Raw genomic sequence first — 16,317 nt, 5'->3', positions numbered from 1 at the left:
GTTGCTGGATTATTATTTTTTTTGTATTGGCTGTTGTGACCTTTGTTTGATAGTGAATTGACTGGAGAGAGGGATAGAAGATGACATGTGGGAAAGATTATCAGGCCAGGACTCGAACCCCCGACGTCCGCTTTGAGGACTCCACATGTGGGTCATGCCCAACCCCTGAATCACCACATCACCCCACATGTGGTATTGTGACGAGATTAATCCTAAACACAATCTCTGTTTTATGCTCATCTATTCTCATCTCAAGAAAAAGCTCCTCTTTCCATATACTTGCAGGTACTTCATGACTTGTGGACTTCTTGTGGCTTCCTTTGAGCAATGGTGTGCTTTGTGCCAGTTTTCCATATTAAAACACACACTGGAGTACATGAGAAATAGAAGTCTTAAGAACAGATTTCACCCACTAAATCTATGGGTCTCTACTGCTCGTTCCTACCAGTTATTATGGGCTTCTTTGTTCTGGATTTCATTTTTTAGGGTAAAGGTGAATTGGTTTGCAAATATGCAAATATAATACAAATAAAGCACATTGATGTTTATGTAGACATAAACATGTCTACATGTCTATTGATGTTTATGTCTACATAAACATCAATGTGGTGAAGTTGAAAGGGGTAGTAGTGCTAATACTCAAATAAAGCCCTCTTTAAAGTCTAGAATAATATATTTTTAAATGTCCCATCTTGGGAAAACTACTTTCTATAGATGTAGAAAATAAATGTTTCAGCAGCAGATTTACGCCTTGCGACAGTAAATGTCAGCATACTTCCTGCCTGGTTCTGAGCCTCTTTCTCTGCTGTTGAAGGAGATAACGTGAAGCCCTCCCCGGGTCATAGTAATGCGCACAGGACAGCTGTGTGATGCAATGCCCCACCATCATAATGTATGCTGATATCACTGCCTCAGAGCTCTACCAATCAGCGCGCTTCACTTTCACCACCTGCTAGGAACTGAATTCCATCATTCCAGGCATTCCTGCTCCCTCCCTCCCTGCTTCTCTCCCTTCCTCCTCCTCCGCCTCCTCCTCCTCTTCGTTTACAACCAAGTTTGTCCCGACAGCTCTGCTACTATTGTCTGTGCTTTTTTCACCGCCGCTTTTTTTTGTTTTCTCTCTCTCTGGGAATAATATTTTATAATAAATATCTATTTTATTTTATTTCTCACCCGGATATTATCCTACTGGAAGACACCAAAGTGGCGCTTGAAGGAGGTAGGTGTTTGGTAAATAAGAAGTTGGGTCTGACTGATTGTTTCGGGTTCGCAGGGTTGAGAGTGCCATTCACATGAGGCATTTAGGGCACAAATTCAGTCCGGTTTCTGAGAATATTCGGCGTGGGAGTCGACTCTTTGCGAAGACATGTGCGATAGTGGGACGGAAACACTGTTCACGAAAAAGGTCATTTGAGATTTCATTCAGGAGTTGACGCTGCTCTGGCGGATTCCCAAACTTTCCCATGTCAGTAGCTTTAATTTAGCCACATTCTTTGGATATCTGTTGTAGCTACTTCAGTGTGTTGGAAAGTAGAGAGAGTGAAGTCCCTTATCACAAATCAAGTGCATTTCCTGGTTGCTGCTTGTTTCATTTTGCAGGATCATTGCAGTAGTATTCCTTCCTGGATAAAGGGCGCACTGAGTCAGGCTTGTATAAATACACCGAACCACCTGTAAGCCGATATTGGATTTCACTGTAGCACAGTTCAAACAATTAAAACGTGGGGATATTTCTTAAAGCGCATTACTGTAAAAGCAAGGACATTGCTACCATAATGTTGCCTGAGTCCCCTATTTCTTGCAGAATTGAGGGAATGATGGTATCTGAGGAATGACAGAAAAGGAAGAGAAGCACGCTGGATATTTCCCCCATTATTTTTTTATTCTTTAATATCTTTCATAGCACAGTCAGTTGGACATTGCAAAAAATAAAATAAAATCCCCAAATACTCTTAACAGTAATTTAGGAAACTAAAAGCAATAAATTATTTGCAAGATTGTGACATTTCTGCAGTAGTCAGTCATGGTCTGAGTTATATGCTGCATTATTACTAAATTAAAGTGCTGACACATTGAGTTAGGAAGCCTTTCATTGTTGTAGATCTGTTTTGCCAAGTGTGCACTTTATGTGTTGCTTGTTTTGATGACATGTTTATTCCTTTTCTGTATGCTTAGGATTTCAGTGGTTTTATGGATATCACGCTTGCATTTCTTTGTCTGCAAATAGAACAAAAATACACAAACAGCAAATGGGCCATCTCATGTAAAGCAGGATTTGTTTAAGATGTTTTGTAAGCCAACAAGAGTTGTCATTAAAGTAGCAAACTCAGTGGTCTGAATTTCTATAAAATTAAGATAGTTGGCCTGTTACAAACACACCAGTGTATCATATTTGCCGTTCATTTAAGCTGACATGACATGGTTTTATTAAAAAAGAGAAAACAATTACTGGAGCTGCAAAATATAGTGTATCACAATCTTTATTTCAACATTGTCTGCAAATCTCATTACATGTGATATCTGGCAGGATACTGTAGTGTAAACATATATACAGGCCAGTAATAAAGTTTTAGAGCGGTATAATAGAGCATATAATAGAGCATGCTTTCAAACATAAGTTAAGGAGTGAAAAGCTAAATATTTACTGGGCTGATAATAGACTAATCATAACTTGTCAAACATGATTTTTATTGTTATGTGACATAAATTGATGTCAATCAATCAATTACGTACATACTGTTTTGGGCCTTTTTATCGTGCACTTACTGTAGGTTATTGGTTTAAAAAATAACATTATCCATTAGATTTAGCCAAGAAGACAAAGTCTGAGATGTCTTCTAACAATATGTGTTCTAAACAAAATTGGGTTATTTTATGATGAATGGTTTTATATATTGTTTTGTATGCAATAGCTGTTGTCAACAAATTAAAACACTTAAGGTGTAAAAGTGTTTTCTTTACATGCAGAGACCCTTGGAAGAGTTTTGCCACCTAGTGACTCGACTTCCTCTGAAATTCACTGTCTTTTGTGTAGATCCAACTCTGCGCACAGCAGTTTTGACATTTTGCCCTCTCCTGTCTTTCAGGCATCCAAGCATGGAGACTCCACTGGATGTTCTGTCAAGAGCAGCATCATTTGTTCATGCAAATGACGAAGAGAGTGAGTACAATCAAACTAAGCCCCTCCTGCTTTTTCATGCCCACAGAGGTAGAGCTCCACCACCTCTGTTTTACTCCCTTCCTTTCCTGTTACGCTGTTGGAAAGTGATTTATATAATTAGAGCCGCATTACATATAGACAAAGTCCAACAGTGGGCTCAGACGTAACCCTCTGCCTTGTTTTCAGCTCTGAGACAATAGGCGGCTTTGTGCCTCTCCAGCTTGCAGTTTTAAGTCCACAGGCAAATGAGACCAACCGCCTTCAACTGCCATTAGCTGTGATGTTTGCTTTCAGTGGAATCAAGGCGGGGTGTCTGTGTCTGACATCCTTCCTTGTTCATCCAGGCTCCAAACTACCTGCATCCATACTCTAATTTGTGCTTAGAGGCATTTGAGAAGGAAAAAAGAATGTCTCAGTTTAAAGAGTGTGATCAGTGGTTTTCAGCAGGCTGCTGTACAGTTGGGAGGTCTCAGACCTGAATTAGTGGATGCCACTGATATATGATGTGCTCCACTAGAGGATATAGTTCAGTATTTTAATGGTCTGAGATGCGGTTTTCTGTAGTTGCTGGTGATGTTACACAACTCCTCTGCTTATAACAGGTGGAAATTTTCAGTTATTGTTTTATAAAACTTATTATATATGTTTTCTACATTTTTCTTAAATGTTGACTCCCAAAAACAAAACAAAAAATGTTTTACCTGGTAACCAAATTTGCTGTTGTGTCTCTTTCACAGAAAAAGATTGAAAGACTCCAAACAGCTAAATATACACCAGTATTGTGAAGATACAGTCTTAAGACCACTGAAATCCTGCATAATATAATTACAATAATTTAGAAGTTTTTTTTAATGCAGGCCTCCTGTCCTTCAGGGCAGATGTTGTCCTGCAACTTTTGGATGTGCTTCTGCTTAAATATAATTTAATTAAATAACTAGTTTATTGTGTGTTTTGATGAGGTAACTGTTTTCAGTTTCATGTTTGTAGTACCAGGGACCCGTTTACAAACTGCAGGAATTTGGCCAGTTGAGGCCTGAGCATCTGGTAAATTTCTGCAGTGATTCATGCCCTGTACCAGTCTGTCGTTGTGAAGCGAGAGCAGAGTCAAAAGACAGAGCTCTCAATTTACTGGTCGATCAATGTTCCTACCCCAAATAAGTGGAAGACAATGGACAGATGGATAGTGTAATATTTTGTGGTTAAAAAAGTTAAATAATAATAAGTAAGTACTTTCAGAGAGATTTGGCTTTAAATTGTCTGTCTTTAACTCAGCAAAATGAGCTGAAAATCAACTGCTTTGCAGTTGTGATTAAGTTGTCCTGGGAGTCCTTCAGCCTGCTCCCCTGCAGTGCTTTGGTTTTTCCCCTCAGCGCTGATGTCACTTTTAGTCATGGGCTCTTTATGGCCTGTTTGTTTGAAGACAATGAACTTAATTTGTCTCCACAATGTTGTAAAAACTAGAGAAAATAAGATGTGCCAGCTTGCCCATGAGTTAGTCTAAGTAAACTAGGCCAGCAGTCTTTTTTTTTTCTTTTTAAAGTCAACAACCTGAATGCATTCATGTCCAGTCCTGGTAATAAGTTGCTGCAGAACAGGGAGAGGCTCAGATTTACCTTTAGCTCACTGGGACTGAGCCAAACATTTCAAGGCCAGGATATCATGCAAAACTCCAAATGAAGAGCTTTTTTTTTTTTAAAAAAAAAAAAACAAGTTCTCTTTTAGTTGCTTTTACAAATGCTTCCTGTGAAAAATGTAATCAAACATGAATATTGCATTGTTCTACAACTTGTCTGTACAAAAGGAAATTTACTAATGGCTTACAGAAATATCTGTTGGTTAAGACCAAGATCTTTTTGAATATATCTTATAAAAAGCAAAAAAAAAATCTGTCACTATTTTGTTTTTTTTTATATAAAGCCAGTCTTCTTTTAGAATGTTTTTTAAACATGTTTTTAGTTAAAATTGGATTTCAACAGTTCAGTGTCATCCTCTGTACTGATACATACATCACCCCTGAAGGAAATATGTTCTGGAAGTTTTTTACAGTCTTAAGATAAACTGGTTTTTGGCCAAATGCACCCTGATACTGCACACTGTGTACTGAAGCATGTGTCTTAAGCAGCAAAGTTATTTAGTCTGCTCTAATAGACCTGAAGCAGGAGAACCTGCTGATCGGAGAAGGATTAGTCTGGCTGCTCTGGGGAAGAGAACTTAAACATTACTTATCTTGTGGTTATTGTCCAGCATCTCTGTGTGGTTTTGACTGAGCCACACCAAAAGGTGTATTTTCTTTCCTGACAGTAGTTTTTTGTTTTGTATATTCTTGATAACTCCAGATGGACTGTAATCCTGGCTTTATCATATTTTAGATAACTGTATAGCCATAATACAAAGCTTTTTAGATTAAATTCAGAAATTTTCTTTGAGTGTTAATTATGCAAACTTTTGCATATGTATGTTGCATTTCTGTGGCATATGAATACAAATGACTCTTTGTCTTTATCTTTCTTCCTACTGCATTCTGTGACATACGCTGGCTGCCACAGAATTTTTGCACGTCCGAATATTACTTGTAATATTCATCATAGATGCAAGATAATATTCACCACTTTCAGAAAATGTACAAACATGCTATGTCAATGTTGCAGCAATAGTCCATTAACAAGGTTACCTAATATGCTATATCCCTGTGGAAAATTACAAAAACCTTTTTAGACTTAACAAATTTGAATGTTTAAACTGATTGTAAAGATTGCATGCTTCTAATTAAGTTATTTTTTCATTTGGTTGTCGATCCAAAAAAGTCATTTGTCACAGCATAGGAAAAAAATAAAATAAAAATTTTGGGCTGTAATTATAGAGGCACATTCTCAGTCACAGTTAGCTACCTTTCAAACCGTCTGGAAGAAACACTAATCACAGGTCCTAAGTCTGGCCATCCTGACCATGGATGTACAGTAATTGCACTCTTACTAAAAAAGCAAAACAGGAAGTAAACTATGCCTTATATTTAATGGTGGATGTGGGAAATGCTTAATATGTGTTGTGGACCCTCCATAACAATTTTGGTGACTGCTTGGAAGATCTTGCTGCATGTGCTCCACCCTTCCTGGAAGCAAACCTGTATTTGAAGATGGTCTGGCTTTGTACTCCATATCCATGGATGATGCTTAAAAGTTTGCAGTATAGTGTTTTCTTTTTATATATTTATACTAATTTCATTGTTGTGTGCTTGACTTTTCTCAATCAAAAAGAATATTTCTGATTCCTTATTGTCAGACAGTTCTTTCCAGATACGGTGGTTTTAGCTTATGTGGAATAAATGGACCTTTTTTTATGTGAGTCAGAACAAAGGAACTAGTGCCAAGAGAAGGTGGTTGGCTGAGATCTCTGCTGTGCCCTCTGCTCCAGTTTGCAATGCTGAAATCCTTCTTGTTTGTTTATGGAATAGACTCATAGTCACAGACACACACCCTTGCCGAACACCCCCTCCTCATTGTTACAGTTTCCATGGTTTGTTCAAACACTGACAGGCTTTTCCTAACTTTTTGTGTGGGTATGCTCCAACAAAAACATGTCTCCTAAAAGAGATCCTAGGTCTGTTTCATGAGGTAACACTGTGACGGGTCGAGAAAATGCCTTGGAACTTTTTTTTTCTGGAACCATTCAGTCCATTTTAGTTATCTCTGTCTCGTGTTCACATTCAATTTTGATTAAGAAAGCATTTCTAAAGAAGAAACTTAAAAAAAAACATAGCTGCAAAGACCAGTCAGGGCCAGTTGGTATTAATTTATGGGTATTCACATTTAATGAAGTGAAATTTGAGATTTTGCACTGGGGTGCTTTTTCAGAACCTACCAAGAAGTGAGAAAGATTGTGTGTGTGAGAACTGTTATGATTGCTTGGCATGAGGTGGGATGAAAGATTTTGATTTACTCAGCTTCTTCAGCAAGGTGTAACTTGCTGAAGCAAGGTGTAACTTCAGCAAGTAAAAAACATTTACTTAGCTTCTTCAGCAAGGTGTGACTTTTCCTTCTAATCTGCACAGGTTCAATGCAGCCCTTGTAATAAAACCCTTACAAGTCGATGTAAATGTCTGTGCTGCAGATGCCGAGATACATTTGTCTATCTGTGAAGACAAGTTTGTGGTTTTGGCTTTGTAGGGGACTTTGACTTTAGATTAGCTTAAATTGTAGGATTTGTGTGGTGCATTGTTGAATGAATGAATAACCTCACTTGTCAAAACAAAAGGGTAAAGAATAGTAAATCATTGAAAGCAATCTTGACCATCTCTTTACTTTCTTTTTATGCTGCATTAAACAACTGTCATCAAATATAGTATGAGCAGAACAAATGTATTGTAGTTGACGTTTATTGCACTTAAAGGAGTTTTTTCCAAAATACATCTTACTTTACAGCAATATTTGAGAAACAATAAATTTGCAATGTATTGTGTACCTCTAGCAACAGTGATGGTCAAACACAAAAATAAAATAATCTCTATATAGAAGGATATATGCTAGACCCTTAAATAATTCACTCTGTTTTCCAGAGGATGAACATTAATAGGCGAAATCAGTGGTGGTGTTGTGTGTACTGCAAGAATGCTATAAGCTGTGCTAGGCTAATGGCTCTGCTACCTGTCCTGAGTGTTTAGTCATGGTAGTATTCTCAGCAGTTCCTCCAAGTAAATGAAATGTAAACTCTTTTTTTTTACCTATGATTTAAAATAGGCATCTTCTCCCTCTTATGAACTTATGAAACCATACAAGCCATGCAAATCAAACCAGTTGCTGTGCGTGTATCCAGGTTTTTGAATTACATCTTGACCTATAATTTATGTTAAGAACCAGTGGGGGAAAAGGGAAGAGTTATAAAGTAATTAGATGGGTACAGTATGGAACGTACTGGCACACAGTGCAGCTTGCACATCTTTTATGTGTGTGCCTACAATAAAAATCTAAAAAGGCTGCAAGCTTTATTATCTGCAGCGGTACTAGTATTATATTGCCTTTTTTATCAATCCCCTTTGTCTCTTCAAAGATAATCTTGTACAAAATTATCAGCTTTTCTTTGAGGGTCAGAGTTTTCTGCAAGATTGAATTCAGGTGCTGAATTCAGATTAAATGAATATATTGTAAGCTGTGAAATGTCTTGTATTATTTGGGACCAAGTGCCTTCTACCATCACACAATCTGAATTTTGTTTGGAAATGCGAGACAGGTAGTGACATTCATGGTCGAACTGCTATTTTAAAGCAAGGCGTCAGGGAAGTTCTATCAATACAAAATTAAATGTAGCTAACTATTTTGTCTTTTCATTATCCGTTTACGCAATAAACTGTTCTTTCTTACCTTAGTTTTAATAATTTTATCATACACTTTTTTTTAGCTCTCATATTTAAACCTCAGACTGGTGTGACATACTGGGCACAGATGAACTCGTATTGATGGACACACACAACATTATACGAGGCCTTTCCACAGAAATAAGTAACCCTCTCTAACTAATCATGAAAGACTTCCTCCAGCATCTTCAGTACTTGCTGCCTTACCGTATGTATTTGTTGTTGTCATCATCCCCCTGGCTACATTTCTCCCTCTGTGCCTCCACAAGCACAGAACTGACTCATCTGTTCTGTGCACATACACGTATTCTCATGTACACAGACAGGCACAGAACCGTTACATTACTGTCAACAATTTGTCAGACAGGTTGACAGGTGTTCATTAAGGCTCCAGGCGCTAGAGGTCAGCACGGTTACATGGTCATAGGTCAAAGGTTACACTAAGACAGTTACAAGTCAAAAGATTAAGGACAATGAGCCCTTTTTTTCTCTAGAGTTGTTTTTAGATTTGGTCCAACTTCTCACAGTCTCCTTTCTAAAATAGTAATTTTAAAGCTATTTAATCTGTATCTCTTTCGTCAGTTTTTATGCTTTTTCATCTCTTCGCTGCTCTGGATCATGAATATCAGGCCTTTCAAAACAAAACAACCTAAAGAGTCTTGAAAAGTTTAGCATATGTTTGCATTATACAACTTGAAATATTTTCAGAATAGGAAAATATTCAGAAAATATTTTTCTATTTTCAGAATAGAAAAATGGTAAAATATTTCTACATCACAGCTATTGTGATTTATAAATATCACAATAGCTGTGATATTAATAACATAGCCAAATATGTAATAGTACCGCTTCATATTTCAAGAATCGATGGTTAGCTGATTATATTTATATTTATATATATATGACCCTAACTATATGACTATAATTCTCTCAATACACAGTGCACTAGACAAAATGATATAAGAAAAACCTTCTGAGAAGAAGTTGGAGTTGAATCTTTTTCTTCACATATTTTTTAAAGAATGTGCCATAAAGGTTAAACCTTTGGCTCCTGGTGCCTTTCTGCTGTTCAAGTGAAATGATTCATTTTCTAAATTTCCATCATACCACACATACTTTACATTCCTTTACTTTTGATAGCACTCAACATAGTTGAGGAGGATGAAATGAAATGCCATTGCAACATCCATCATGGTTAACCTTTGTGGTTCAGATAGGTTATGCCTGTTGTCTACAATATCCAAGTTCTGTTTTTCACTATAATGAGATGTTCTTTTAAAGGAAACAGAAGAGTTTCCAGAAAACTCAATATAAAGCAATTTCTTCCTTTAGAAAATGTGAATATTCATGCTAAAAGTATGTTGGTCGGCTCAAAAGTACGTAACTGTGATGCATGCCATACTTCTCACCGGGTGAACTCTCTGGTAAGGTTGTGTCCTGTGTGGAGTCGCACAGAATAGAGTTCTGATGACACAATGCTTCCACTCCCCTTCAAGACTCACTGACTTGAATAAATAATGAGCCACCTGGAGTCAGCTTGCTACCAGCTAATTGTTAGCATGACAAGAATGTTGTTATAGGTCAGGGCATCTGATGGGAGCAACAGTCATTTTCCATGACCAGAAATAGGATCTCTTTGGCAAGATGTGTTTGAGCTGCCTGGCCATCCTTAAATTAGCTACTAAATAGACCTTCCTCAAGATCTTGGTCACAAAGGTGGAGTGTTTAAAGCCATTGCCGATGTTGAAAAGAGAAAATGTATTTCTTTTATTTGTAGTGTATAAATCTGTGTCACTATCAGTCACTAGTAATTTTTACAACTTATATCACAAAGTTAACATTATTGACAAATCCAGGGTTCTCTTGAATTTAATTGCATGAATAGAGAACTTTTAACTAATTTCAATATCAAAGTGAATTGACTGGATTGTTAAACTAGAATCCATATTTTCAGATGACATGTTGTGAATTTGTGCTATAAAAAATAAACTGCATTTAGCTGAATTTAACAGAATAAATGGATCTGAATATAATTGCTTGCCAGAATTTTATTTGTACAAAAAATTTGAAAGCCATGTACCTTTTCTTCAACTTCACAATTTTGCACTACTTTGTGTTCATCTATCACATAAGATCACAATAAGCCACCTACATCATAGTTAGTGGTTGGGAAGTGAGAAAATGTGAAAATGTCTAAGCTGTGTGAACACAATTATTGTAGCCGGTTATACAATATGTCTATAAAAGGAAAAAGAGATACCCTGTTAGTTTAGTCAATAATTGCTTATCTAAAAAGGCAAATACAGACAGGGCCACAACAAAATCTCCATTATAAATAAACAGAAGAAACACAACTCAGGCGATGGAAGAAAAATGTAAATGTGATCCATATGGATGTTTAAATCCTGCTTGATATGTAAAAGAATAATCTTATGGTATAATCACTTTAAAAAGCTCTGATATTGTTTCAGTACTATCTGATCTAACAAAGGGCAAAGTCCCAATAGATGAAACTGTCATGAATATTAGATTTGTAAGTAAATAATTACAAGTAATTATTTCAACAATGACAACTGCCTTTTGTATATTTTTTTCTCTTTTGATGTATCAGTTCAACCAGAGATGTGATTTTGTAAATGTTTTGATTGATCAAGATAGCCATTCAAATAGTTCTATCAGTGATTAGCTGTAATATATTAAACCGAGTCCATTTCTCCTTTGTTCAAATCACCATTTAGTTATTCTTAAAACATGTGGTATCCATAAAATCTGTTGTCATATCAGCAATAATTCTGGCTGAATATGAGCCATTTTTACACTGTAAAATGTAAATTCTACTCTTTTAAAAAAAAAAAAAAAATCTCAATTCTGCATGCTAAGAAGCACATACTTTTAAGTTTAATTACAGCACACAGAATGGAACAATTTTTTCTTGGTGTTTAAAAAGCTTTTGGCTGAGTCTTTGAGAGGCTTCTCTGCTTGTCTTGTACAGGTCTGGTGACGACACTGTTAAAGACTCCTGTCACAAGCTGAATAATAAACAAAGCTTTACTTGCTAACGACAAACACACATGGAGAAAACAAAGATGGGAAATGAGTGACTCTGCTTCCACCAGTCACCTGTTGTCATTGTTTCAGTGTAGCAACATGATACTTCCTTCTCTGTGTGTGTGCTCAGGGACGTTTCAAACAAACACCCCCACAAAACTGAGATGGGGTTTCTTTAAAGTCCAATATCCAATTTAAGCAAAACATTTAGATAAATAACAGCAATAATCCAGTTAGAATCTGTGAAATAAAACTGCTAAATAAGAACTTCTACAGCAAATGGACGTCATATTAAACTTTTCACAGTCACATTATTTGTGGGAGAGACATGGTTAACAGTCTGAACGCAAAGAGCTGAGAGGACAGATTTTTGACTTCGATTCATTATGTCACCATGTAAACAAGGCTGGTGTGGCGGTATCGCAACACAGTTGTCTGGTAATCAAGTGTGTGACCTTTGATCTTTGCTAGTTTGACATCTCCTCTTCCTGAGTTGTTTCATAGGATCACACTTTTATGTATATTAAAGATAATTTGAAATGCAACTTTTTTTGGTTAGAAAATCAAATTCTGAAGGAAGCTGGACATTATGGCCTTTCTTTCCACGGTTTATGGATCCACATGTTGGGCGTTTTGCAGCTTATCTCATTTTGTTCCTCATAATTTCTTTCTAATGTTTCTCTTGATTGGATGTTGGATGGTAGATCCAGAGGTTTTGGTTAGTTCATGTAAACTGGGTAGAAATTGATAATGCTGATCTAAGTTAAATTGAGAATCACAAATCTTAAAAAGATTAACTTGTGACTAGAGTGCAAGTTACATGACTTTGGGTTTGCATCTCTGTTCTTAAGTCTGTCAATGTTTTTTGTCACAATATCAGCGTGTTAATGATGCACTTACTTTGTGAGAAATATAATCTTTCTGAAATGGATAAGAGAGTCTGGGTCATATCTCAGCTCTGGGCGTTTTTAGACAAATGGCATGAAATAGTTTTAAGTTTTCCACTGCATGTCAAAGTTTCCTCAAAACAGGTTTTCAGTTTTATATCTGCACAAGATATATATACTAAAAAAGCAATTCTAAATTTAGTGGTTGTTTATTATTTGTGATTAATGTTGACTAAAGCAGGGCTTCTGTCCTTTCTCAATTATCTTTCTTAAGCAAAACGTGTAAATATTTTAGCTATTCATTTTTTATTCAAGTCAGACCTGACCCTGATCCTGAGCTGATTATGAGACAGATCCCAGACTTCCTTGACACTGATACCTGATAGACTCATGGACACAGCCTAATTTTGCTTTGTAATTCTCTAATGGGTTGACATTAAAATACTACAGAAACCTCTTCAGAAATTGTTTTAACGTTAAGCTTACAAGAAGAATTTAATAGTGAAGCACTAGCTTTTCTGCTTCATTCATAAATCTGACATTTTTGTTTTGATGAAGCCTTGGGAGTTGCTGGATACGTGGAAGGGCTAAGATTTTCACTTATACCTTATTTTATACAAGCAATCCTTGAATAAAATGTTTTAAATACAGTTATTAATTAATTAATATAAGGGCATTAGGACATACTTAGGAGTGTGTATGCTTGGTATTTGCTTCCTCATTGAAAAACAGCCCAAAGTTTACAGAAAACATGCGACTTAGCTTTTATTTTTATTCTTTTATCGCCAGACTTCCCAAAACCTCCTTTTTTTTTCTCTCTCTCTCTCTTTTTTTTTACTGCTACACAATCAAATCCAAGTTTACTAGCTGACTACAGAGTTCAGCTGCAGTCCTCGTACTTTGCAGGTGCCCCACTAACCCACAGGACGCCAGCTGTAGAAGAAATACTAGAATTAAATAGACTCAGCCTGAAGTCGGCTCTTTTTGTGTGTGAAACTGGAAACAAAGGACAACCAATTAGACAAGGACCTGAGCTTTGAGCAACCATTAGAGAGGGTCATGCCACGAGGGAGGAGGGGAGATGCTTTTGTGTTCATGTGTACGAGTAAGTAGGAAGGGGGTAGGTTTTTTAAAAACTTTTTAGGAGGTACAATTTTACTTATTTATTAACTCAACATCATCTGTTCCCCCCCCCCCCAGTCTGTGTATAAATGTCATGACAAATGCATGTTTGTGTGTAAACTCAACATGCATTTGAGTTTACCCCAACTCAGTGATTCTCCAGTTAAATATGCAAATGTTGTCCTCCACCTTTTCCACATCCTGTAATGATTCAAAGAACTTACACTAAAACTTTTTTTAAAAAGCATTTTTCTCTTTTTTTCCCCCCTCTTCTTGAAAATTCTTTTCAGACACCAGGGGGCAGAAGAGGGTCAGTCTAAAAGTAAAAACGGAGCCCAGTGGCCTGAGATTAGTTCCGGGATCTTTTAAAATCAATAAAACAAAGTATTATTCCGTATATTTAAACCGAATTTTCCGTTTACAAGCATGTTATAGAGTCTATGAAAAGCATACAATGCATTTCTAAGACTGAAATGTCTTTTTTTCCCCCAAAAAAGCAAAGCAAAATGAAGCAAAGGGCAAAATACAAAGTCCCTCAAAAAGCATTGAATGCAATACATAGGTGTAGAATCTCCATCTATTGATATATATGTTACAATTTAAAAACTGTAGTTGAAAGAGTTAAACATTTGTAAAACAAGATGTATCATATCTTTTTGCAGTTGCAGGGCAGTTTATCACTTATACCTTTCACAACTTCCATCTTCCTTATTTCATGTTGTCGCAAAAGTGACCTCGCATAATAACCAGTAGTGAGATATCACCTTTTATTACTCTGTTATAACCTTTCTCTGGAAGTGTTGTTTGTGCGTAAGTTGTACTTCAGTTATCTTTGGCATGCTTAATATTCACTGGTAGAACGTGCAGCTAGCTTTTAGGAAATTATTTTCACTATATTTTCAAATGTTTTGCGGCTGTAACCCTCTGAAGTTCTGTCTCCCTGCCTTGCCCTGAGAGTAAGTCTTTTTTTTTTTTTTTTAAGGGGCTGATCTTCCGCATTAAACATCTCTGATATTTGAGGCGCTCCAGGGATTTTGCGAGCATGCCCAGTGCGCTTCTCTCAGCAGCACTGGAAACCACTGCTACAGCATAGGAGTCATACCAAGCATAGCCTGCGTGTCAGTGCAGTCGACTTACAGCTGGCTGTGAGGACAACTGACGCTACTTTTTCGCTTATTTTTCTACGCTCTTTATTGTCGCAATACGTCAGCTCATATTTAAGAGGGGGAACAAAAAAAATAAAAAATACCGCGAACCCATTTAAACAACAGCGAGGCCACTTTTTTTTTTATTTGTTTTGTTAACGGTTTTTTAAGAGAAGTAAAGTTGGAGGCTGGGCCTTTAGCTTTCTGACCGTCGCTTGAAAGAAGGAGGAAAAAGCTGGTCTTTTTTTTGTTGTTGTTTTAAATGAAAGCTCGATAAATGCATCTAACGAAGATGGACCTGTTGAACTACCAGTACCTGGACAAAATGAACAACAACATCGGTATCCTCTGCTACGAAGGTAAACACGGCTGTTTGTGGCCATTTTTAATAGCTGTTTTTAAAAACTTCATACTCGCTGCTGATGCTGTTAAAGCGTGAGGTTGCGTTAACGACGGAGTTGGTCGAAGTTTTCCGATCGGTTCTTTGCTGGTGAGCTATTACTTATGAAACAATAATATGTTTTGTAAATGTTTAAAACCCTGGGAGAAACGGGGGTTCTTCTTTAAGTGTATTTTAGCAACGGTAGCTAACGGATAAGTACGTTGTTTTATGCGTTCTTGGAGAGCAAAAGTTTTTTTTTTTTACGTGCTGTCTGATTTATTGATTTTACTTTATTATTTTAATTGAGGTTGGTTAATGAAACTCAGATTGGGTGGAATAACGTTTATTGCGTATGGTGATTTATTATTGTTTTACAGTAGTTTCCGTTGTAGTGTAGTTTAACAGTTTTAGATAAATCAGAATCTGGTGTTCGTTTTTCTGTTCCTGTTGTCATATTTTTTATAGGAATATTTTCCTATCTTTCTATTTTCTCTGGGATAAAGGTTAGAGGTATGTTTGTCATGTAGGTGAAAAGCAGGAATCTTCAACAGTTTAATTCTTGTCATATCCAGAGCTGGATTAACATCTTTTGTGGCCCTGGGCAATAAAACTCGCTTACCCTTAAACTAACCACTGAAACTCAGAAACTCAGTTTTACCAGAAGGCACAAAACATGTCAAACCCTTCCTACTGAAAAATACCATATTATTTATGATTACCAATGGCCAAAATAATCACTTCTTTATTCCAGGTGAACGTTATTATGATAAACCAAATTCACAAAGTAATTACAGTAAAAATGATTTACGTACACATTTCTTACTTCTAACTCTGGTAATTAATAGTCTAATAGTGTTTTTAAGTATCTATATAACAACAATAAACATCCATGATTGATTTCAAATTACTTTTTACCCAGATACGTAATCTTGGTATTGTTTAAATGTTTACGTTAGGATCTTTCAAATTAAATAAGTTTTGACGCAAAGCTGGGGGATACCTCAAAGTAGTACTTTTTCAATTTGTAAACACATCAACAAACAGCATATTTTATGAGGCACTCTATTTTAAGTTTTAGGAAAAAGTAGATCAAGTTTATAAGGAATAATTTGAGTGATCTCCTGCTTGTAGACATTATTTGCCATAATCACAATCATACTTCTTTAGAGTTCACTATGGCAAGTTATAATAAATTCCAAAGTTTAACTTTTCAGTTGTTTTTACAA

The 16,317-nt window shown here is 36.4% G+C and overlaps 1 protein-coding gene across 2 annotated transcripts in view; it reads left to right on the top strand.

The window, feature by feature from the left end:
* The first annotated feature begins 1,043 nt into the window (after positions 1–1,043).
* The window catches only part of LOC116710094 (transcription cofactor vestigial-like protein 4), a 36,638-nt gene continuing 21,364 nt past the window's right edge, over positions 1,044–16,317 (top strand). The window contains exons 1-2 of one of the 2 annotated variants that reach the window (XM_032548918.1): positions 1,044–1,219; positions 3,087–3,160. In XM_032548918.1, the coding sequence (XP_032404809.1) occupies positions 3,097–3,160 (64 nt within the window). In that variant the 5' untranslated portion in view covers positions 1,044–1,219; positions 3,087–3,096. Of the gene's footprint in view, positions 1,220–3,086; positions 3,161–14,616; positions 15,069–16,317 lie in introns of those variants that run through there. The other variant, XM_032548917.1, reaches the window with a different exon arrangement.

This window comes from Xiphophorus hellerii, chromosome 20 (assembly GCF_003331165.1).
Source record: "Xiphophorus hellerii strain 12219 chromosome 20, Xiphophorus_hellerii-4.1, whole genome shotgun sequence".
NCBI classification, from domain to species: domain Eukaryota; kingdom Metazoa; phylum Chordata; class Actinopteri; order Cyprinodontiformes; family Poeciliidae; genus Xiphophorus; species Xiphophorus hellerii.
Note: the sequence above shows the minus strand (reverse complement) of the source record. Positions and strands in the feature narration are given on the sequence as shown.